We start from the raw sequence: 24,343 nt of genomic DNA on the forward strand, positions 1-24,343 counted from the left end.
GGCCACGATCGCGAGGGCTTTGGCCGCCTTAATCGTTGTTGCAGCCGACGAGATAACTCGTCGTCCCATTGCGTCCAGCTTCTTTCCTTCGCCATCAGGCGGGGAAGTTTACGTTGAGGCCGATGTCCCCCCCTGCTTTCTTCTTGGCCGCCGCTGAGACGACAGAGTCAGGTGTCGGTTGTGCCCTAAGGCACAAAGGGGCCGCGCCGGGGACCCGGTACTTCTTCTCGTACCGATCCCTCTTGGCAGGCGTCCTAGACGGGTTCTTGAGAAGGGCGAGACCCTCGTCCCAGATGTCATCCAGCAGAGGCACGGCGAGGACTGCCTTCCTCTTGGCCTCGCGCCGTTGGTAAAGGAAACCTTCCTTCTCTTCGGGGCAGAGCTGAAAAAGCTTGGATGCCCTGGCGATCATTGCATGGAAAGATCCGATCTCGTCGGACTGGGAGGCCCGGGCTGGCGATGGGAGCACCGTCCCGTCGTCACCGCCGTCGGTACCCGTCGTGGCCGTGTCCGTTCCCGTGTCATCCCCAGGGACGGGGGACGTGGGTAAAGGCAGAGCAGGCCGCGAGGGCTGAAAAGACGGGGCTGGATGGATCCGTCTTCTCTTGTTCGGGGGGCTTCCCGCCGGGCCTGGCTCTGGCTCCTCCGTCGAGCCTGGTTCCGGATCCTCCGTCGGTGGTAAGGGCAATCTCGTCATTATCTCCGAACATAAGGATTGTATTGCCAATAAAATGGCCACCGAGTTATCCTGCGGCTCCGGAAGCGACGGGTGACTAGGACCCTCGCCGGTGCCGCCGTCACTCTCGTCGTCACCCTCGTCGGGATCCCTCCCGTGGGGACGGGCCTCTTCGACGCCCTCGTCGAGGCCCTCTAAAACTTCTACCAGCTCCTCCTCGGATGCTGTGTCTGTGTCCACAATGGCCACTGCCCCCCCACTCTCGTTGGCCGGGTGAATCAAGGCCTTCACCGCCTTGGGCGTGCTTGAGGCCTTCACCTTGGGGGGAGGGTCACCGCCTCGCTACCCCTCGGCTGAATCCTTCAGATCGACCGGGGCCTCCCCAGAAGCTTACCCGGGTTCTCGGATTTCCTCTTCCCTGAACCAGAGCGTTGGCTCGTGGTTGATGGTGCCGGGGAAGGCGCGCCCTGCCTGGCAGCCGAAGAGCCCGACCGTTCGGCGCTCCCAGTGCCCGTGGACACGCGGTGATTTGCCTTCTGTTGGGCCCCCGTTGCCGGGGCACCATCACAGGACTTAGAAGACCGCTCAGACTCCTTCCAGCCAGTTGGAGAGACGAAGGTGTCGGTCCCTGATGGTCCGTTCAGACATGTTCCTGCAAAACGCACAGTCCTTCTCCACGTGCGTTTTGTCCTCATGAAGGCAGTAGAGACATTTTGAGTGCTAATTCTCCTTGAACACATTCTGTAGCTGGCATCCAGGGCAAACCCTGAACAGCTTTCCGGGCGTCGAGCTTCCTTTCTCCTGGGCCATATTCGGGTAGGCCGCAGAAACTTCTGGAATCCTCCAAGAAGCGTAACTCGACGAAATCTTCACACTTGAGGGGTGTACAAAAAATTCAACACGGATAGCCGTTAATCGGATGTAGAGACGGTGGAGCTTGAGGCTCTATTTAACCGAAAAATGAGAAATTCTCTATGAAAAAGCGAGAAAAACGCAGCAAAGCTTGAGAGCTAAACACGAGGACTCCCAACACTTGAGCGTGCAGTAAAAATCTGAAGATGGCTGCCAGAGGCGGGGCTTAGGGAGAGGGCAGTCATTGGCTGGGGGCAGTATGACCCAGAGAGCAGTGATTGGTTACTACTGAGAAAGACGGATCAGAAATGAAACCGATACTGATTTTTTTCTTTACCGAGGATTCCCCGCCTGACGACGGGGAATATTCATGAGCATGTGAATCCATGCCAGACCCCATGCTGGAGAATAAGCAGGCCTGTTTGCCATGATGATGGAATCTGTTTCTGTTCTTTGATGGAAGTGAAGAGTTGTAGACAAATGGCCGCCCAGATATTGGGGTGGCGCTTTAAGATGGCATTACATAAGCCGTCAGGCCCAGGGGCTCTTAATGTATTCAGCTTACTTCTCACGGCCCGTATTTCGTCCATATCATGCAAGACTGGACATTTAGTTTGCTGGTTAGTTTGTATCCTTTCATCATGATGGTTTGCCTTTTTCTTATATAAGCTTGCGAAGTGTTCAAGCCATGTTGATTCGCAGATGTCGTGTTACAGTTGATCTGGTCTTTTGGTTTGGGGATTCAGTAGATTCCACAATTCTCGCGTATTTCTATTTCTTAGGGCCCTTCTGGTTTCTGCATAGTTTTGCAACATGAGCAGCTTTGTAGATTGTCAACATTTGATAGCATTGTTCTGCCTTTTTCATACATTGCAGGTAGTTGGGTCCTTTTAGTTTGTCTATTTTTTGTTAGTTCTCTCCTTAGATCTCTTTTCCACAAGCTGAGGGTTGTATGCATGTTTATGTGTTTTAATTGCCTTTTTCATTGTGATTTATTTTTGTTGGAAGGGTCGTAGCATCCATTCATAGTTTATTTTGTCCATGCCAGTACGTCTCCTGTTCTGAAGACACCAATATGGTTTTTAGTTGTTTCTCATTAATTCTCAGTCTGTTTAGGATGCTATTTATTTCCATCTGAGGGAGTATGATTTTTCTTGAGCTTACATGCCGACTTGCATTGGATACTGATAGTGTGATGGTCACTGTTTTGTATTGTCGTATTCTCAAACATGACAGTATGGTTGATTATTTCTTGCGAGGCATAGATGTAATCCAGTATGGCGGTCGATCTACCACGTGACCAAGTGGGTTTATATCTGGGAGGACTGGAATGAGAACATGAAATCAGATCCAAGTTTCTATTGTTCATCTCTTTGTTCCATCGCTGTGCTCTTGCCGGTAGTTTATGATGTGGGATTAATACTTCAGTGGAGCTGAAGGTGAACATTCAAGTCTTCACATACAATTTGTTGTATCTCCTGGTATTTATCAGTTGCAGTATTCAACTGCAGTGAACAGTGTCAATAAAGAGGTCATCAGTGATTAAAAATGAATTCCATTATAGGTTCATTATACCAAGAATTGCTTGCTGTGTTCTAGTCCATGGGAGTTTTGTTCGTGTTGAGGATGCATATAATATTCGCAAATTGTAAAGTCTATGGATTTATGTTCTTGGCTTCAAGTATTTTTCCCTTTACCTCTTTTGTGATGAGGGTCAGTTGGGCGCCCTTTGATATGCTGGAGTGCTGGGTTCATAAAAGTGTAATAGCCTTCAGAGCTAGGTCGGTCCGATATCCAAGTTTCCTGTAGGCAGATAAATTGGATAGTTTGTTCTCATTGTCATGGAAGAGATGATTGAAACCTCTTGTGTTCTAAGAGCATAGTGATAGGAAATGGCTTTGTTGATGGTTCTCTTGACCATTTCCCATTCGAAATCAGTGAAGTGTTAGATTCTTGCGTTCCTCTCCAGATGAAATGTTTGGTATAGTTTGTTCGTGGGATGTTTCTCTGCTCATTAAATGAGGATCTGTGATCCCTGGTAGTTGTATCCATGGTGATTCCTGTATATTGGGGCTGTCTTTCATCTTTGAGAGAAAGGATGTCATTTTCTTGTCTTGGCCGTCGTTTGGTCAGCTTCCTCTGTCATCCATTGTACTTGCATGTGTACATGAAAATCCCAATTGGCGAAGTTGGATTGCCGCTTGCATTACTTTATTTGTGATGTCTGTCGAATTGAGTTCAATCATTACTTTATCCATTATTGAGTCGAAGAAAATGAACCAGTTTCAGGTCTGCTGATCTTGGTTTTTTTTTATCATGGGAACAGCATGCAAAAGGCAAAGAATATTGGTTCTATTAAGTATGAGTATGCCATTGCTACTATCGAGTTTTTCTATTTTCAATCTGTTTTCTTGTTTCATTGATCGTGGGTTCAAAATCAGCAATTTCAGTTCCATGCAACGTGTGGCATCTGTTGAGATCTCGTTCCGACGTATCTGTCTCCTACTGATATTGCTGGTTCCTTGAGATCTTGATTCATCGGCATCTGATGCCAGGTCAATCACAGAAGTAGATTCCCAAATAGTGACAGCTAGGTCAGAGTCAGAGATGTCTTTGCATGAGAGATCATTGAATTGAGTTTGATCTGATCTATTAATGAAGGATCGTCATCTTTCAGCATAAATTGGTCATGGTCCGTATGCATTGTTATATTAAAAAAAAAAAAAAGTCTTTCAAGTTGTTCATCCACTGGCGCTGTTGGGCCTTGCTCTTTCTGCGGTTGATTATGAGAGATCTGTGGCAGATTGCATTTTGCTGTATGCCTTGTTGTGTCACTGTTCATCTTCTTCAATGTTTCCTTATCTTTGAGCTTTCCTGGCGTGGCGAGGTTTCCAAGGAAGGCTCTTGATCCATTCGTTTTCCTTTTTGTTTTCTTTATTCAACTTGGTTAGTAAATTGTATGTTAGATTTCTTCTGCGAAAAAATTCGGAAAGCTTCCGGATCATTTCCGGGAACGGCTGGTTTAGGGATCTTTCTGCCAACTGGATTCTGGCATACTGATCTCCATTTTGTCTTCGATTGAGATGGCTGGTGCCACTATTGCAGAGGAAGGTGGATTTTCGTTGTGATTTATCTGTCCATTGCGGTCTCCCTCATGATCGATGTTGGTCGTATCTACCCTAGGTCACTTCTTATCAATAATCTGTTGTAAATTAGAAGGCTGTGCCAGCAGATTATGGAACTGTTTTTGAAGAGATCCCGGGTCATTTGTACTATTGGGTCTCTCTGTTGAGTGTGTGTGCACTAGCATTGCTAAGATTACAGATGCTAGGAGCATTTTATCATTGCGGTCGTTTCTCGCCATCTCAAACAATCTTGATTGCCATTGTGCGCTTGCCTCTGCTTCAAGGTTGAGCTGGTTATGGATGTTCTTCACAAATGCTTTGATATGTATTTGTTTTGAGTGAATGAGGGCTAGGAGTGTGGCTTGATCTTTCATTGCCTCCACATTTGCTTCCTGCAGTTTTGTGAAGGGGATCATTGCCCGTGATGAAACCGCCAGCATTAGATTTTGCAGGTCTAGCATCGTGGTAGGGATGGTTTCTTCTTGTTGTCGTCGCATCAAGCTGCATTGGCATTTTGCATTCATACTTTCCTCCTGAGCTTTCCTTGCTTCATATTGGGGCTCCCATTTGCCAAATTGTTTCTTTCTTCGGCTTGACAGCCAGATGCCGGTATTGTTGATATTCGTCGTTGGAAGTGACGGTGTGGATGTTATCGGGTCAGCCCGTTTCACTTTAGAAAGGGAGGCCACCACCAACTCGATAAAGGATGACTTGCCCTGGGATCACCACCAGTCCCTTCACGGGCAGGTCGACGCCTTGTCTTGCTTGGCCTTCTCCGGTTTCTCACACAGCTTCCCCAGAATAGCTGACTTTGTTATACGAAGAGCCAGAGCCGTGGCTGGAGATTGAGGCTGATGGAGACGAACGTGCCCTGACCGTTACGGGACCCGCTTGCGCAGCGACCCAGACAGAAGCTGACTCACAGTGTTTGGCCTTGTTTTGTACCCTACCAGATGGAGTGCCCTCAAAGGACTTCTAAGCCCGCTCTGGCTCGCTGGATCCAGCTGAGGCATGCCCGTCGCCAGCCGGACGTATCGATCCTTCATCGTGCGCTTTGAGAAGCCACGGAAGATCTTGCAATCCTCTTCCTTGTGCGTCAGTGTAGACAATTAAGGCACTGGGAATGCTGGTCGTCCGTGAAAACATTCTGCAAACTGTAGCTGGTGCAGAGTTTTAAGAGGGAAGCCCCGTCCTTCTCCTCCGACATGGTCCGGCGCGGTGTAGGCCCGATGGTCTTCTGGAAACTTCCAAGAATAAAACTCTCAACGATTTTGCCCTTATGGGGTGATGAAAGATGCAGAAAAACGGGTCCCCGTTAATCGGATGAATAGACGATGGAGCACAAGGGATCGATTGAACAAACAAAAAAAATAGGGTTCTTCTAGCAAAAAAAAAAAGCACGAAAAACTTAGAACGCTCCAAGACCGAAACCGAGGACTCCCAACACTTGAACGTGCAGTAAAAAATCTGAAGATGGCTGCCAAAGGAGGGGCTTAGGGCAGTATGACCCAAAGCTCAGTGATTGGTTTACAGGAGAAAGACAGTTTGTAAACGGAAGTGAAACTGTTTTTTCTTTTACCGAGGATTCCTGGCCTGACGACGGGGAATATTCATGAGCATGTGAATCCATGCTGGAGAACGGTAACATTTGTGTGCATTTCAAGATATTCGAAACAAAACATCAGTACTTGCATAATGCACAATCACTGTAGAAAATAAACAAATAACCAATCCAATTGGGTTGTCACCAATATCATTAAATAAATTAAGGAAAGCAGTTTCAACAAATTTGTAAGTAAAATGTGTGGATGGTTCTGTGAATCTCAATCTCAGGTCTCAATACCCAAAAAGTTCTGGACGTGCAGTCAGTGTTTAACCAGCTCCAAGACTGCATTGCAACTGCTAGCCTTTGTGGAAATGTGGCCGAATTCAGACCATCTCCAATAAGGGGGAACAGTAAAATAGAACTATACTACACCTACTCCAGTACTGGATGGCTACCAGAGAAGGCCCTCCAAAAGAAGATGGAAGGGGCTTCAGAGGTAGTTCTGTCACATGTGTATCTTAAAGAACACCACACTCCTTTTTCAGAACAAAAACAGTGAAGAAAACCTGACATCACATAACATTGGCAATTCATAACACAATAAAAGAATCACTCTGACCAACGTCGAGCGCCTACTTCATGCGTCCAGAACATAGTCATTGAGGTGGGCAGGTCCTCCCCTCACACCACATTGCGGATACTGCCGGCCCCTTCACAGCTCGGCCTCGCCTCACCTGCTTCTCCCCGGTTCAGGGAGAGGAGAATGGTCAGTCCCCTCCACCATCAGACTCTTCGGCACACCCTCCTCGGGGGGGCATGTCTGGCTGCTGGCTCGCTCCGATCCTCTTGAAGAAGCTCGCATTTCTCGTGACTCATTACCGTCAGATGCGGTTACCATTGATCCCTTTACTACCGCCACATCCATGTGGTTGGGTTCATATGGAAGCGACAGCTTCCCCTGGGGGCACCTGTTTCTCACAATCACCTGTTCTCCTGGCAACATGAGGATGTGGCATGACCCTTCTTTGGATGTTCTCCCCTTCATTCCTGGCTCTTCTTTCCTCAGCTACTCTGTCACCCTCAATCTTTGCCAGCTCCTAGTTCCCCATCTCTTGAACATAGCCTCCGTAAAGCCCGGTTGAACAGTGGGGGGTGGGGCCTTTTGAGACACTGTCCTTGGCCATGGGCAATGCGGAACACCTTATTGAGAGTCCTCATGAAGTGTTCCGCTTCTCCGTTTGCTCTCGGCCAGATTGGCATGATCTTCTGCTGGTGGAACCCATGCTCCTTCATGAGCTGGCCGAAACTCTCCCCTTGAAACAGCGGCCAAAGCACACCACCTGGGGCAGGCAGTGAGCGGCAAATAGCTTTTCCAATGCTGCCGCCACATCGTCAAACACCACCGATTCCAGGAACTCTACTTCTGGCTACCCTTGTCCATTGATCAACCACCACCAGAAGGTGTGCGTCCCTTCCTGTTGAGCAAAAGTCCACATGTACCTCTCCCACGGCTGTGTACTTTAGAAGGCTTCACAAAGAGAGCCCACGATAGAGTCCATGCTCCAGAGATGAAATGTTTGCGTTCATTCATCCAAGTAAAGAAACTTGGTCTTTGACTGTCATTCAAGGTTTCATACAGCTTTACAAATGGCAGCATTGCTGCTGTGGTCGCAGCCATCACGTTATATATTTGCATGCTAATTGCAACTGAGGACAGTCCCCCGATTCTCTGGTTGTTGACTATCGTTATTGGATGCTGGAATTTCAAGATAGTTCAGTTTCTTGTGATGTTAAGTTAGGAGAAATTGCATTTACAGGAAGTTTTGCTGTAGGGTCCATCCCATGTTCCATGCTTGGATGCCTACTTGGTCTATGCAGTCGAGGCATTCTTCCTTGTGCAAAAGGTGTCAGTGTTTTCTTGTAATTTTGCGGTGTGCTTGACGATACATAGATGTGACTAGATGCTTTTGACGCTCTCACACGTTGTCGAGGCCTCATTTCGGTGAGGATTTAGTCGCGTTGGATGGGCGCCCCGGTAGCCGCCACTTGAGTTCGCCAATTGCGGTCATGTTGAAACTGGCATCAAGCTTGGCCCTTCACCGTGCAAAGTCGGCCTTTAGGCACCTGGCTAGCCGTGCTTCTCTGTGGGCCAGATAGTCATAATTGCCATTAGGGGTTAATGATGATATCGTTCCAACTTGACTTGACCTAGGAAAGCACATCGAAGTCTGCATTTTAGAGTGTCGGGAATTAAGAACTTCATTGTGGGCTGCCATATGTGTAGGGATCTCATATCCTGCTAGTAGACTTAGGCCAGAATGCATGCAGTTCTTAACCACCAGTGGACTTGCTTGTGGCTCCAGCGACATCTTGGTCCAATCTTTACATTGCCTGCTAGGACGGGGCGTCTCTACCAGAACAGGTAGTCGTTCCTGAGAATCAATACTCACATTTGATGGAAGATGCACTACAATTGGTTGTGGCGAGTCTCGATATCCTCGTCTCTCTGTGTCCGCATCCTTTAGGTTTATTGGTTTCTCTTTGGTTACAGCATCCATCAGGTTATCCGGGGCATTTACATCTAGGTCAATATTAGCACTGCTCCTTTTATCTGGAGTCAAAACTATCATTTGATCGCCAGTCCTTTCATCATTCCGCATGCTGACTTCTAAGAGCTCAGCGTCAGTTATATCAGAGTTTTCTCCCACGCATTCCCTTTGAAAGTTGATGATCTTGGCGGCTTGTAGCAACGACCATAATTGTTTCAGCCAAAATTGGTTCAATTGGCTCACTTGTCAAGTCATGATCATAGTCGAGTACGGAGTTGCCTTGGTTGTTCATTCCAGTCATCGTAATTGACATTGGGGGAGCATCGAATTGAGAACAAATGTTTGGGGATGTTACGGTGTCACAGTTTCCTCTTTATTTGCTAATGAAATCTCGATCACCTCGTTGTCCTCGTGCACACAGCCAGACTGCACCGTCTGACTTGCACGTAATTCAGTTTTTTTTGCTGCACAGCTTTTGCCACGTTAGTGGACCTGAACTTGACATAACTGCAATTTCCAATGTTTTTCAATGTGTATTTCTAACAAATGGACAACTACAGGTGTCGAGGTGTACAATTCTCACCTTATGTTTCCAGAAGTACAGATGGCTCGGACCCCTCCGGAGCAGGCACTAGTGCTTAGCCAAGACTGAAGCAGGCACCGTCTACAATGTCGTAGGGGAGGCTTCAGAGCACGGCTGTGTCGGCTGCTCGAGGCTGACTGAGGCAGACTGGACTCGCTGCCGAACTCTGCGCGCCTCGTTGTGCTTTTGTAGGCAGTCTTTACAAATTAAAGAGGCAGCAGCTTGCACACAATCCACAGCAAACAATGAATCCAACAGAGTACCCAGCAGTAACAGCAGGCAGACTGAACTTTTTGTGTGGTGTGCTCTTCGCGTTTGCTGGACACAGAGGGCTCTCTTTGTGTCGGAGCAGCCACCTGACACCATATGTAGCCTATTACAAACTCCTCCACCTTCCTTTCTAGATCTGGAAACCAGACTGTCTCAGGCAGGCTTTCGTTTTGGTCTTCCCACTGAAGCCCCTGTTGGGCCAGCGCAATCACCTGCTGGATCTTACTCGCAGATACCACCATGTTGGCCCACTTTAACAGGAGACCCGACTCTGCGAAAGCCAGTTTGTCCTGCACGCTCCACAATTTCTCTAATGCAGTGTGGGCTTCCTGGGTTCTTTTGCTGAGACCCTCCAGTATGGTCTTTTTGCAGGGCCCCTCATAGGAGGCTAAAACACTCATCTTCCTCCAACGCCTTTTTCAACTCCTGAACAGGCATGGTGTTTGGAGGGGCTGGACTCGATCATTTGCACATGATCCTCCGTGCTCGCCCCATCGGCCTCCTTCTGCGGATGTCTCAACAACTAGTCCGCTGCATTGTTGGCACCAGGTAGGTACACCAACGAGACCCTGTACTCCTGGGCTAACATCCACCGCTCAATCCTGGCTGGGGGCTCGGAGGACGATCCCCGCCATGACCGGTAACAGGGGCTTGTGGCCCCTCACCACCGTCACAGGCCTTCCCAGCACATATAGGCGGAAATGTCTGCACCACATAGCACTGGGAACGCCTTACGTTCAATCTGAAAATACCTTTGCTCCGTATCGGAGAGGGCGCAGCTGGCAAACGCTATGGGCCTCTCCTCGCCCTTGGCGTCAACCTGTGTCAGGACTGCCCCAAGACCAAACACTTGCATCCAGCACCATCTCTGATGGAAGGAACGGGGTCGAAAAAAAAAGCCATTGTGTGCTCTGCCACAAGGGCCATTTTCACATCAAATGCAGCCTGGGCCCCACTGCCAGACAGCATCTTTTCTTGTCAGGCTCTTCAATGGCTCAGACAGCCTGGCTAGATTCCCTTATAAATCTCCCGCAGTACGTTACCATACCCAGGAAACTGCAAACCTGTCTTCGGGGGCTGGCATCCATGATGTCCTTCACCTTTCGGGAATCAGGCGACACCCCTCCTTCCTTGAACATGAAAAACTCAATTCTTGTCTTGAGAAATTTGCACTTCTACATATGCAGCATGAGTCCTAGGGACTGGATGTGTTCCAGCGTCTGGACTAGCCTTGCCAAGTGTTCGACTTCAGACCCTGTGAACACCAGAATGTAATCGCTAATGCTTAAGACACCCTCCAAGTCAGCAAGAGCACCCCTAATGTTTGGAAAAAACCTTGGCAGCTAAAGACATCGAAGCCGAGATGCTTGCATCTGTACAACCCTTGGTCGTGAAGGTGGTTATATACCGGGACACAGGGCGCACCACAACCTGGTGGTGCACGGCCCTTACATCAAGCTTTGAGAAAAACCTTGCAACTCGGCGATAGGATCGTCAATCGTGGGAGTTAGATCTCTCCCTCTTGATCGTATGTTTGGCAGCCTCACGCCCACACAGATTCTGACTGAGTCAGGTTGCTTAGGCTTCCTCACAATGACAGTAGGTGACACCCAGGGGGTTGGCCCATCCACCTTCTCGATGTCAAGATTGATGAGATTCTCCAGTTCTTTATCCACAAGCTCCCTCAGAAGCAACAGAACTCTGGTGTTTCAGGGCAACTGTGCATACAAATTTGTCTATATGCAGTCTAATCAGTTCACCCACCAGCTGACCAATTCAACAAGCACATCTGCAAATCTCTCAAGTGTCGCCTGTAAATCCTCGACATACACACTAAGTGAAACTCACTATTCCAAGAGCCTCAGCTGCAGCACAGCTCAACAGGGTGTTGCCACTAATGTCTGTGACAAATAAACCTAGCCTTGATTGAATTGGAGCCATGTTCTACCTGTGAGACAAAAGCACCCATCAATAAAGGTAAATTGGCCTTGCTATTACTACTCGACTTATCGGCGGCTTTCAATCTAGTCAACCACAACATACTATGCAAGCACTTGTCATCCGTTGCACACTTTTCCGACCAAGCCAACACATGGATTAGATCATTCCTTAACAATAGATCCATGCGCATCTTTGCCCTTTCAGCCTCAGCCGCACCATCACCAGTAACCTGTGGAGTCCCTCAGGGATCATGTGCATCACCCACACTCTAATGTTTTTACCAAACCTCTATTCGATATCTTGGACCATCTGGGTGTCTCGTATACAAACTATGCTGATGACACCCAGATCCTTATCCCCATCACTGGTGACTACACAGCAGACAGCAATACCCTGAACAATATCTACAGCATAATACAAACCTGGATGGCTAATCACGGATTATGTCTAAACGATGACAAAACTGAACTCCTACTACTCGGTTCCCCCAACAAATTAAGTAAACTTGACACTGCCTTCAAAACTTATCATCGATGGTAACACCATTAATGTTGCACACAGTGTGAAAACACTGGGTATTCATATTGACGCTGCATTATCCTTCAAGAAACAAACCAATGCACTTGCCTCAGCTACAGTTTATACCTGCAAGCTGATCACAGCCTGTCGCCCTTACCTATCCACAAACAATTGTGTATCAGTCGCAAGAGCATTAGTGCTATCCAAATTAGACTATTGCAACGCGCTTTACCTAGGAACTTCTAAACAAAACCTAAACAAAATGCAAGTAATGCAGAATAATGCCGTCAGATCAGCCTGTAATATCCCAAAGAATCAACATATTTCCACCATTAGACAAAACTTTAAATGGCCAAACATCAACCAAAGAATCAACCTTAAAGCCCTAGCATTGACACATAAATCCCTACACAATCAAGCGCCTTCCTACCTTTGTGACACCTTTACTAGGCACACTTCAGCCAGACCTATCAGAACAGCCCAAACCCATTGCATAAATACTCCTAGAGTCAATCTACAAAGTGCCGGCAGAGTCAGCTTCCCTGTCCTTGCTGCAAAAAAATGGAACGCACTCCCCCTTAACATCAGCGCTGAGACCTCCTTCATGATCTTTAGGAACAAAGTCAAGTCAGGCTTCTGGAACCAAAATCACACCTAGCCTTCGTCCTCGTGGTGCCTGTTTACACACCTCTATATATGCAAATGTCCTACATTTTAACTGCCGCCAGTCTGGCCATACAATACTGTAAATTGCAAATATCCTTATGTACAATGTTAATGTATGCATAACATGTATGCAAGGTATGCGCTCAACTGCCCCAGGGCCCCGATGCGCAATACAAGAGTCCTCGTCTGCCACCTCAGAATTCATCAGCAACCAAGATAAACAAACCAAGACTATGTTTTTTGTGCCTCGGGATGTACATCACCCTATACATGTACCCCTGAAGTATTCGAGGAAACAATGGCAGTCCACTCATGGATAGTGTGTGCAGCAACAGTTGGTGGTTGGTCTTCACACTAAAGGGTAAACCCCTGCCTCAACCCCCACCTCAACCCCCACCTCCCCAGGAAGAACTAAGTGCTAGATGTCCTAACAAGTAAGAACCTCCTTTTCAATAAAAGAGTTATTCACTTCAGCCCCATGTATGCTATGCAGGGTGAGGTCACAATAACTTCTTTCCCTTCTCACCACTGCATCAAGCAATCCCATCCCCACATTACTTTTGTCCGTTATGAGCATTGTCCCGTCACAGGGATTGAAAATCCCAAAGTAGGAGCACGATTGATGTTCTCCTTGATGAGATTAAAAGCAGTCTTGTATTCAGACATGCAGAGTTACTGTTCATTCAACCGTAGTAGGCCACTGAGGGGGGCACATTGTGATGCCAAGTTCCTGACTTTTTGCTAGCCCGAAGGCTCATAGTGCCTCATCTCAGGACACATAGCGCCCTTCACAGCTGTCAGTAAGCTAATTTTAGGATGGATGCCAGAAGTGCTCATAGAACGCCCAAGATAAGTTACTTCTGGGATGCTAAAACAGCATTTCCCCACACTTGATGGGTATCTAGGGCGCGAGTGAGGGCAGCGTCTTGATGCATGATGTATACACAGATTGGGGCATAGGAACACACCCAGTTTTGTGCAGTTTAGATACAACTACACTTTCCTCACAAGGGCTCTTGCATGTGCACTAGTTGTGTGGTTATGCCCAATGGCACAACACAGACACAATTATGTTTTTCAACATTAACTGTGCCCATTTGTGCAATTCCATCCCATATCAATTTCAGCAAGTTTTAATATATTATTCTCAGCATGTGTAAATATTCTTGCAGAGGATTAGTCGTGACAGTTTAAGTTTATTGAATTGCAAAGCAGACAAGTGTTACGACCCGTTTGATCATTTCAAAGCTCCACGATTCACTGTAAAGAAAGATCTCAGTTTCTCATCCAATCCTATTGGTTTTTGACATGTAAATGTCCTTAAATCTTACGTAAACGTTTCCCCTATATGCATATTTATAAAGGCATGTCATTATCTTATCGGTTGCTGTTGCATTATGTATTCTGTTTGAATGACATTGAAAAACAAGGAGGTTGATGTCCGTGCCACCATATACCTTGGGAGAAACGGCACAGCTAATTTACAGCCCAGGACTACCCAAATGTTGCACCCATGACACTGTAGCGCGATTCCAACACCATCATTCGCAGTTTTGTGCCGTCGAGACATGAGCAGCATCACTGGGCATCAACACGTTCCTCAACCACTGAAGAAATCTCTCAGGGTTTGGACAAAGTCATCTATTTTCTGGATTTCTCTGGACCTAACACTCTGCAGGCTCATGTTGTGTGGCCCCCTCTTCCCACACTTTGGCACTGTGGGCAAAGAATTGGGCAGTAAGAGGACGGGTGGTCTGGCGACCACATTTGAAGCCAGCAAATGCTTTCCTTTCTCACTGAGACTTGTACTCACTGGTTCCCAGGGGGCTTGTTAACTGAGCGCACTCTTTCTGGAGGTCACCACTTTGGGGACCCAGGCCTGGGTTTGTCTCTAGTCTCTCCAGCAATCTTATGTTGTTGCAGCATCCCACAATGTGGTCCCATATGAGCCCGGCAGTCAGGTTGCCAAATTCACAATGCAAGCAAGCAATCAATCAATCCTATTAGATTCCCAATAGCTCCTCCTTACTATACCAGATGCTCTTGAAAAGCCCTCCCACATGACATCTGGAGGACAAAAGCCTACTATGATTTGCAGGAAACTATACCTGCCAGTGCAGAAACAAAGCCCTGCCCAATCCATGTGCTGCCCCCACGCCAGAACCACCATACTTCTGTTTGACACATAATGACGCTGTACTTTGAATCACACGCAGCAGCATTACGACAGGATAGTGTGCAGTCCATGGTCTACCTGTCAAACACTTGTATTCTTCATTTCGTGTCAGCCTATATATTGTACATTCAGCTTTACGTGGTTTACTTTACAAAATGATCCTATTATATAGGCCCAGAACAAGTGCGATCTAGTAAACACAACATTTTTGACAAAGGCCCTAAAACAAGGATCACAATACTTCTGAAACATACACGTTACCCTCTTACCTTTATAGGTCTTTACATTCCTCATTGGAATCCAGCCCCTCATAGGGGGGTCATCGAAAAATTGCACATGTACAGTAAGAGCCTTCCCCTTGCCTCTCAGATGGGTGGACTCTGTAGGGTGTTTGTACACAAGACATGGCCACCAGGGGTGGCCTGCCATCTTAGCCCAAACCAAATCTCCTGGTGCAAAGATGCACAAGACCCTGGAATAAACAAACAAATACATAATGGGTGCCAGGAAAACAGTTTACAAGTAAACAAAAATATGATGAGTGTCTCAGAAACATTTACCTTGCCTTAAACGCCCAGTAGTGTGGACTACAAACCTTAATGCAGGACAAGATTTATTTTATTGTTTGTATTCAAAGATTTAACAGTAAACATTACAATAGTCCAATACAAAAGGGTGCATTTTGTTTGCAAACAATAAAATACATTAACTATTTGTATAATCTCAGCAACAAATAAACCGTGTTTAGAACTTCCTCCTACCCAAACATACAACTTTCAGTACATCACATACAATTCTTCAGATTAGGCTTCAAGAAAACTAATAATGTAAACCTTAACCCAATCACCCAGTGGTCTACTCCTAGCAAGGGATGAATTTGGTACCACTTAAACCTATCCATGATTCAGAACCCAACAAATCAAGGCTTGTTTCCAGACTTAAGGCACAGCAGACGCATTTCTAACAATCACTCGAGAAGCCAAGATTGTCACCCAAATCTCACAAAACTCCTTTCCGTACCAGATAGGTGGTTCAAAGTTTGAATCATCACCCAGCTCAAAACTGGGGAGGACGTCAGTGCTCAGTACTTCAGACATGGCTTGAACTGCATTCTCCCAAAAGGTAGACCTTCTCAAATAATCCCAAATCATTTGATAAAGTAGCCCAACCTCACGTCCGCAACCTCAGTCGCATGAATCCCCACATTCCCCTTTTATGCGGGCAGTGTGGTGTGAAGCCGACTAGACTGAACATTTTGATTTGGCAACCCCCTACACTCGAGTCTACACCCATCAGCTTAGTGTTGCAGCCCTTTTTTTTTAATGTTAAAGGTATTTATATAGCGTACCGTTGGTCTCCAGGCGGATCTGCAAACAGAGGTGGGGTTGGGTTAGAGGGTGAAGAGGGCATAGGAAAGTGAGATGGTGGTGTCCTGTTGGCATCTTCAGTTCGGTTTTCACAGTGCGCGGAGCTTCGTTGTGAATACAGGATCAAAAAGAGTCCTTGTGTGCTGCTGCGATTTATATATTGATTGATTGTTGCGGTGTGGTGAAGTGGGTGCGGTTTTCTGTGAGAGAAGTGGTTGTGTGGGTTTTTGTGTGAGCTAAGTATGCAGAAATTTGAGGTTTTGATTAGTGGGTCATTTGTCTCTTAATCCTTGTTCTTGTTTTATGTATCCGGTTGTCATACGGGGTAGGTATATTCCTTCTCTTGCCTTTCCTGACTGTCTCGTTTCTAGGACGATGGCGTGGCTGGTTCCCAGCTAAATTATTTGAGCTTAGGTCGTGTGAGCATTATCCCCTACTTAGATAGTAGTGTTATATTATCATTCCCCTACGCCTTTGCATCTATTTACTCTTAGTGGTCCATTGGGTAGGTATATGCTTTCTCTTACCTTTCCGGACTGTCTAGTTTCTAGGGCTATGGCGTGGCTGGTTCCCAGCTAAGGTATGTGAGCTTAGTACACCCGGGTGGTCGAGCATTATCCCCTACTTAGGTAGTGAGGTTATTTTATCATTCCCATCTATTTACGGTCGGTGGCCACATGCGGACTGTGATAATGTGTGCCAAGGTGTTATTGCTAGGTCATACCTTGCCTTCCTTCCCGATTTATCTGTGGTCGTTCTTTGGTATGATTGTAGATGGTCTATCTTTCAATAAGTGGATATGTTGTAGATCGGTATATATCCTTACTTCTATTAAGGGTTGCAGGCTTAGGGAATAGGTTCCTCCCTCAGCCTGCTTCCGCTGTGTATGCCCCCAAGGGCATTCTTTCTAGTTATGGGGTGAAGAGCCAGGATTTGAGTAATTTCCTGAAATATAGGTGATCTCTTGTGTTCCGTATGTTCTTTGGTAGTTTGTTCCAGGTCTTTGGTGCGAGGTGAGAGAAAGAGGATCCTCAGTTTTCTTTTGATGTATGATTTGGGTTCCAAGCGGATGTCGCTACTGGATCTGAGTGGCCTTGTTGTGTGATGTATATTTTTCTTCTAAGGAACTCTGCGCCTTGGTCGTGGATTGCTCTGTGCATTATGCACATTTATTTGACCTTGATCCGCTGTTTGATGGGTAGCCAGTGTAGAGTTTTCAGTGCTGGTGTAATGTGTTCTCTTTGGGGTAGTTTAAGGATCAGGCTTGCTGCCGCATTTTGTATGAGTTAGAGTTTATTTAGGTGTCGTTCCGGCATGCCTAGATGCAAGCTATTGGCATAGTCTTACCTGGAAATGAGAACTAGGACAGTAGTTTTGTTGGTGAATGATAGGAATGGTAGGATATTTTTTCGCATTTTGCTATAAGTTCTCATCCATAGTCTGGCCATGGCCTCGTACACGTCACTAACAAAACACTAGTCTTGCATCCCGTTTCTCTCCCCCCCCCACAACCCTCAATTACGTAGTACACCTTTGATGCCTGGTGTGAGAACATGCTGTATTGACCCAGAGTAGTCAGTAGCTCACCCTTTTTTTAAATCTCCAATTGCAGGGATGTTGAATAAACTAAACATGTTGTTCATTTTTTCTCATTTATAATGTGCACCAGACCCAAAAGGTATCAGGGCGCAGAAAGGATACAAGGAGATACAAAGCTTAGGTTACAGGAATAAATTGTACATGACAAGCAATAGAGCAATGGTACATAGACAAGAAAGCAAGTAAGCAACAATGCAGAGGGCCTAATGATCGGTAGATTTGATCCAGTTAATGTAGTTCCGTCTGAATTTCGGAAATGATTGATCTCTGAGTAAAGGTGGCATGGCATTCCATGACTGGGCAGCTTTGACTGGAAAGCTACTGCCTCCAACCTTCAATAGCTTAAATCTAGGGATGGTAAGGCAGTTGGTGTTGGCTAGTCTCTGGGGTCGGGTGGAGGTTCTTCTACGGAATCTCTCAGTGAGATAGCTGGGAGCAGCGTTATTCAGAGCTTTATGGACGAGTGACGCAATTTTTAGCTGGATTTTGTCATGGGTCGAGAGCCAGTTATTTTGATTTCTGATCTCAGATATGTGTGAACTTCTGGTCACACCGAGAGCAGCTCTAAGAGCATTGTTTTGGAGAATTTGGATTCTCTGGATAATCGAGTTATTTGATCCAATGTAAAGGGCGTTGCAGTAATCTAACCTGAAGAGGATGAGGGCTCTGGCCAGGATAATGCAACTATAATCTCAGAGAAAGGGTTTGCCAGTTCTAATAGGATTACAGGTATAAGCGGTGGCAGTGGCCATAGCTTTCACTTGTTTGGTGAAGGACAGAGTGGAGTCAAGGTAGAAGCCAAGGGTCTTTACCTCATTGGCTACTTTGATGAGATTGCCATAGATTATGAAAGAGGAGTAGTACGGACCCAATTTATTGAGGTTAGTGGGGGTGCCCAGGATGATGAGCTCTATTTTATCATTCAGTCATAGACCGTGGGTCACCATCCATGCCTGGATGATGAGAAACTATTCACCAAGGCCAAATCCTTAACATAATCCCCTGAAAGTGGGATGAGAATCTGGGTATCTTCTGATACCAGGTTGTAGGTGATACCAAGATGGTCCAGATCATCGGAAAGGGGCTTGGTGAATAGGTTGTATAGCATGGGACAGATGCAGGAGCCCTGGGGCACTCCACAGGGGATGGGAATGAGGTCTGCTGCTGACGCGGAGAAGACCCTCATGGTCCTGTGGCTTAAAAACGACTCGATCCAGACTATGGCCTCCTTGGAGAAGTGTGCAGCTGAGTCTAGATTGCTGCATAAGACCTTGTGGTCCACAAGGTCAAATGCAGCTGAGAGGTTGAGGAGGAGAAGGAGGGCCGATTTCCTCTTGTCCCTTAGCTCATCTACCTGAGCCTTCAGGTAGATGAGGGCAGTGTCTGTGCCGTGTTGGGGACGGAAGCCCAATTGTCGGACTCCTAAGAGGTGGTTAAGTTCCAGGTATTTCTGGATTTGAAGGTAGGCAACCTTGTCTAGAATTTTTAAGAGAAATTGTACTGTCGTAATGGGACGGTAATTAGTTGGTATGAGTGGGTCCAAGGTTTGTTTTTTAGCAATGGGAGCGCCCATGAATGTTTGAGGTTAGTAGGGATGGTTCCAGAAGTGAAGGATGCATTGATCAGTTTGGAGATACAAGGAGCAAGTTCCCTCGCTGCATCCTTTATAAGCTGGGCTGGACAAAGGTCGCCCTGGCAATTGGATGGCTTGAGCGAGAGAAGAACAAGTTACTTTCTTACCTGGTAACGTTCTTTCGATGGGATGGTCCGACGACGTATTCCATATCTATGACAGACTCCCAAAGCAGTACCAAAGCAAGGTGGAGGGAAAGAATTTAGAATCAAAATGTAGAATAGCCAATCAAATAGCAGAGCAAAGGACCGCCTTGCCAAAGGCCAGATCCTGTGCTCGGATGGAATCAAGGGAATAGTGACGTACAAATGTATGTACTGAAGCCCAGGTGGCTGCATCACAGATGTTGCGAATAGGAACACCCCTCTGCAGGGCAGTAGACTCAGCCATACCCCTGGTAGAATGGGCCCGCAAGCCAGCCGTTGGGTCCTTACCCGCCAAACGGTAGCACTCCGAGATAGCCAAAATAATCCAGCGAGACAAAGTCTGTTTCGTCACAGCTTGCCCCAAACGCTTTCCAGCGTAACCAATAAAGAGTTGATCATCCACTCTGACCCGGGACATGCGTGAAACATAAAAGCTTAAAGCTCTCCTAGGATCAAGCCTATGGAGCCTCTCCTCTTCCTTACCAGGATGCGGAGGAGGATAGAATGCTGGAAGAACAACCTTCTGGGCCAAATGAAATTCCGTCACTACCTTCGGAAGAAAAGAAGGACGAACTCTAAGGACAACCCTGTCCTTGTGAAATACAGTGAAGGGAGGCTTAACTGAAAGTGCCTGTAACTCACTCACTCTGCGAGCGGAAGTAACCGCAACTAAAAACACAGTTTTCAGAGTTAACAGCCTCAAAGGGCAAGAATGTAAAGGCTCAAACGGAGCACCCATAAGAAACTTAAGAACCAGGTTTAAATCCCAACCGGGCACCAGGAAAGGTGACGGAGGGAACACATTAGTGAGCCCTTTCAGGAACTGTGAAATCAAAGGGATTTTAAAGTAAGAACACTCTTCAGACGAGCGCTTAAAGATGGACAGTGCCGCCAGGTAACCCTTAACGGTACCCACTTGCAAGCCCCTGTGGGCCAAAGAAAGTAAAAAGGACAGAACCATGGGGATGTCACATGCAAAAGGATCCACATTCTGAACTCTGCACCAGTCGCAGAACTTACGCCAACGGCAACGGTACAGAGACTTTGTTGCCGGCCTTTGGACCGAAAGCAACACCTCCATCACGTCCTCAGGGAGGTCCCAATCCTTATACCTCAACCTTTCAGAAGCCAAGCGTGAAGGTTGAGGGATCTGACCTCTGGATGGAGAACCTGACCCCCCTCCCGTGAGAGCAGATCGTCTCGGTAGGGAAGACGACGTGGAGGGCAGATGGATAAGTCGAGAAGGTCCGGGTACCACGTCCTCCGACCCCACGCCGGGGCAATGAGGATCATGCGGGAACCGAACTTCTGTAACCTCCGCAGCACTTGCGGGATGACGGGGACTGGAGGAAACGCGTACAGCAGCGGGAATGACCACTCCACCACGAACGCGTCTCCTAAGGCTCCTTCTGGAGGAAATTCCCGCGAGCAGAACCTCTCGCACTTCCGGTTGACACTGGAGGCGAAGAGATCCACTTGAGGGGTCCCCCAAAGGGCGAAGATCTCCAGGAGAATCTCCTGAGCCAACTCCCACTCGTGAGAGATCGCGCTCTGCCTGCTCAGAGCGTCCGCCGTCACGTTTTCGGCTCCGGCCAGATGAACTGCCGAGATCGAAACTTCCTGCTGGATGGCCCAGAACTCGAGCTGCATCGCCTCTCTGCACAGAGGAAGTGACCCTGCCCCCCCCCTACTTTTTGTTGAGGTAGTGCATGGCCACTGTGTTGTCCGTCAGGATCAGGACATTCTTCCCTCGCACAGACGGCAGAAAAGCCTTCAGGGCTAGCCTGACGGCCCTCAGATTGATATGGAATCTGGACTCCGACGGAGACCAACGACCGCTGACTGTCAGCCCGTTGGCATGAGCTCCCCATCCCGTGAGGGATGCATCCGTCACGATCGTCACCTCCGGCCAGGGAAGCCAAAATGGAGCCCCCTTCATCAAGTTGCCTTCGACGGCCCACCACAGAAGGTCCCGGGCGACCGAGGACGGCACCTGAATCGAGTCCGATATCCTGCCGGAGGACTGCGACCATTGCGTCTTGAGTGCCCACTGCAAAGATCTCATCCGCAGGCGAGCCTCTGGCACCAGAAGAATGCAGGATGCCATGAGGCCGAGCAACCTCAAGAACTCGAACGCTGGGAGCGTCTGGGCATGCTGAAACTTGTGCACCATCTGCTGAATGTGAAGAGCCCTCACCTGGGGAGGAAAACACTGCCCCAGGGAAGTGTCGAGCACTGCTCCGATGTACTGGAGCCGCTGTGTTGGCGTCAAATGGGACTTCTTTAAATTGAGGGAGAAGCCCAGCCTGTGAAGGGAGCGACAGGTGATCGATAGATGATCCAGGACTTGCTCAGGAGAGCTCCCCCTGATCAACCAATCGTCCAGGTAGGGGTAGACGTGAATCCCCCTTGCCTGAGATGCGCTGCCACCACCACCATGAGCTTGGTGAAAACCCTCGGGGCGGAGGTCAATCCGAACGGCAGGACCCGAAACTGAAAGTGCGAGTCGCCAACCGTGAACCTCAGGTACTTCTTGTGCTTGGGATGGATCGGCACATGGAAGTAAGCATCCTTGAGGTCGAGTGACACCAACCAGTCCTGAAGCTGAAGGGCCTGGAGGACTTGAGAGAGAGTAACCATCTTGAACTTGTCCTTCCTGAGGAGTTTGTTCAAACCGCGCAAGTCCATGATGGGTCTCAATCCCCCGTCTTTCTTCGAAACCAAAAAATAAGGGGAATACCATCCCTTGTTCCTCTCCGCTACAGGCACCAGTTCTATGGCGCCTTTCTCCAGCAGGGCTTGAATTTCCTGCGCAAGGAGCGAATCCGGACTCTGCAAAGAGGTTCCCCGGTGGATTGTCGCGAGGCCTGTGCCGAAAAGGAAGACAGTAGCCGTGGGTTATGATCTCCAGAACCCACACATCTGAAGTAATGGCTTGCCACTCTACAAGATGCTGCGCCAGCCTTCCCCCAACCGGCGAACCATGGGACATGGCCTCACGACTGAGTGGGAGCGGCTGCGGCGTTACCTGAGGGCAAAGAGGCAACTGCCCGAGCGGCCTTGGCACCACGGGTACCCTGTCGTCCACCTCTGGTACCCCTGCGTTGGCCTCTTTGACTGCCAGCTCCTCTCGCTTTACTGAAGGATGAGTAATAGCGAAAGGAACCACCCCTCCACTGCTGTCCCCTAGGACGAAAAGGCGGAGGTTGGCGAACTGCAGCGCCCAACGACTTCGCTGCAGCTTTTGAGGTCTGCAACCTCTCAAGGCTCTCGTCAGCCTTGCTGCCAAAAAGGTGTTCACCGTCAAAGGGCATGTTGAGGAGCCGGGACTGCACATCGGGAGCAAACCCTGACTTCCGCAACCACGCAAACCTGCGTATCACGGTGCTCGCCGCCATGGACCTACTGACGCATTCAGCCAAGTCCAGACCCGACTGAACGGACTCACACATGGCATCCTTACCATCCTGGACCATAGCAAGGAAACCATCCCGTTCATCCCCTTCGGGAATATGTTCAGCCGCTAACGCAACACAGTTCCACAGAGTGTGCGTGAAACGTGACTAGGCACAAATGGAGTTGGCCGCCTGAAGCGCCATACCACCAGAAGAAAACACTTTCTTCGCCCAGCCATCAAAACGTTTGTCGTCCCTATCAGGAGGGATGGTAGGGTACGACGCCTGCTTTGCCGGGGCCGTGGCCGCCTGCACCACCAAACTTTCCAGAGTGGGGTGCCTGGTCAAGTAGCAGGGGTCGCTACTGGCTGGACGGTATTTACGCGACAAGGATCTGCCCACCGCCGGGAGACTCTCCGGAGCAGTCCAAGCCGCCGCCACCCTTCTCTGTAAAGCCATATGGAACGGCAGTACCGGGTCAGTTGGGGGACCAACATCAAGGATGTCCGTCAGATCATCCTGCACAAACTCCCCTGGGGGAGCAGACCATCCCAGATACTCAGACACCCTAGCCATAAGGCGCCGGTACGAGGAATCGGCATGGGAGCCAGGCTCAGGCCTACAAAATTCCACCTCCGGAGAGGTGTCCAGTCCACTGGCATCATGCAGTGACTGCCTCAAATCGTCAAACTGACTATGGCCCGAGACAATTTCATCTGGCACCTGACTAGGAACCAGGCCATCAGAATCCTCATCCGCCTCCGAAATATATTCCAGGTGGCGAAAAGGCACCCGAGAGTGCTTGCTCTTAACCAGAGCCTTCCTAGGGGGTGCACCCGTGACACGGGGCACCTCCGACACGAAAGGCGTCGATGGCGTCGAGCGAATCGGCGCCGACGCTGAGAAAACCGGCAACGGCGCCGAGAGGATCGGCGTCGAGGAAATCGGCGTCGACGTCAGATGCAGCGCCTCCAGTATCGGCGGCGTCGACACAGCCCTCGAAGCCGGAGCCCCGAGCGTGTCCCTCGCCGACCTGATCGTCGACAGCCTCGACAACGTCCTCGAAGCCGGAGCCTCGAGAAAGCCTGTCGACGCCCTCGACGCCTCAGACGATGTCTTCCTCGAAGACTTCACAGGAGCACACGGTCTCGAACGCGTCGAGGACCGGGACCTGGAACGGGTACGGCGAGAACGAGCCTCCTTGTCCGAACGGGACCGCTCCCGTGACTCGTGCCGACCACTCTTGCGAGCGGCGTCTCTCGACCTCACACGGCCGACCCCACTCGGGGGCGCGGACGGC

General features: G+C 48.5%; 1 protein-coding gene across 2 annotated transcripts in view; it reads right to left on the minus strand.

The window, feature by feature from the left end:
• The window catches only part of MSH6 (mutS homolog 6), a 687,900-nt gene that overhangs the window by 365,509 nt on the left and 298,048 nt on the right, over positions 1-24,343 (minus strand). For both annotated transcript variants that reach the window (XM_069608414.1, XM_069608413.1), the window contains exon 2: positions 15,173-15,375. In XM_069608414.1, coding sequence (XP_069464515.1) covers positions 15,173-15,332 — 160 coding nt within the window. In that variant the 5' untranslated portion in view covers positions 15,333-15,375. The remainder of the gene's footprint in view (positions 1-15,172; positions 15,376-24,343) is intronic.

Source organism: Ambystoma mexicanum, chromosome 4q (genome assembly GCF_040938575.1).
Source record: "Ambystoma mexicanum isolate Mex_15411 chromosome 4q, UKY_AmexF1_1, whole genome shotgun sequence".
In the NCBI taxonomy this organism is placed as follows: Eukaryota; Metazoa; Chordata; class Amphibia; order Caudata; family Ambystomatidae; genus Ambystoma; species Ambystoma mexicanum.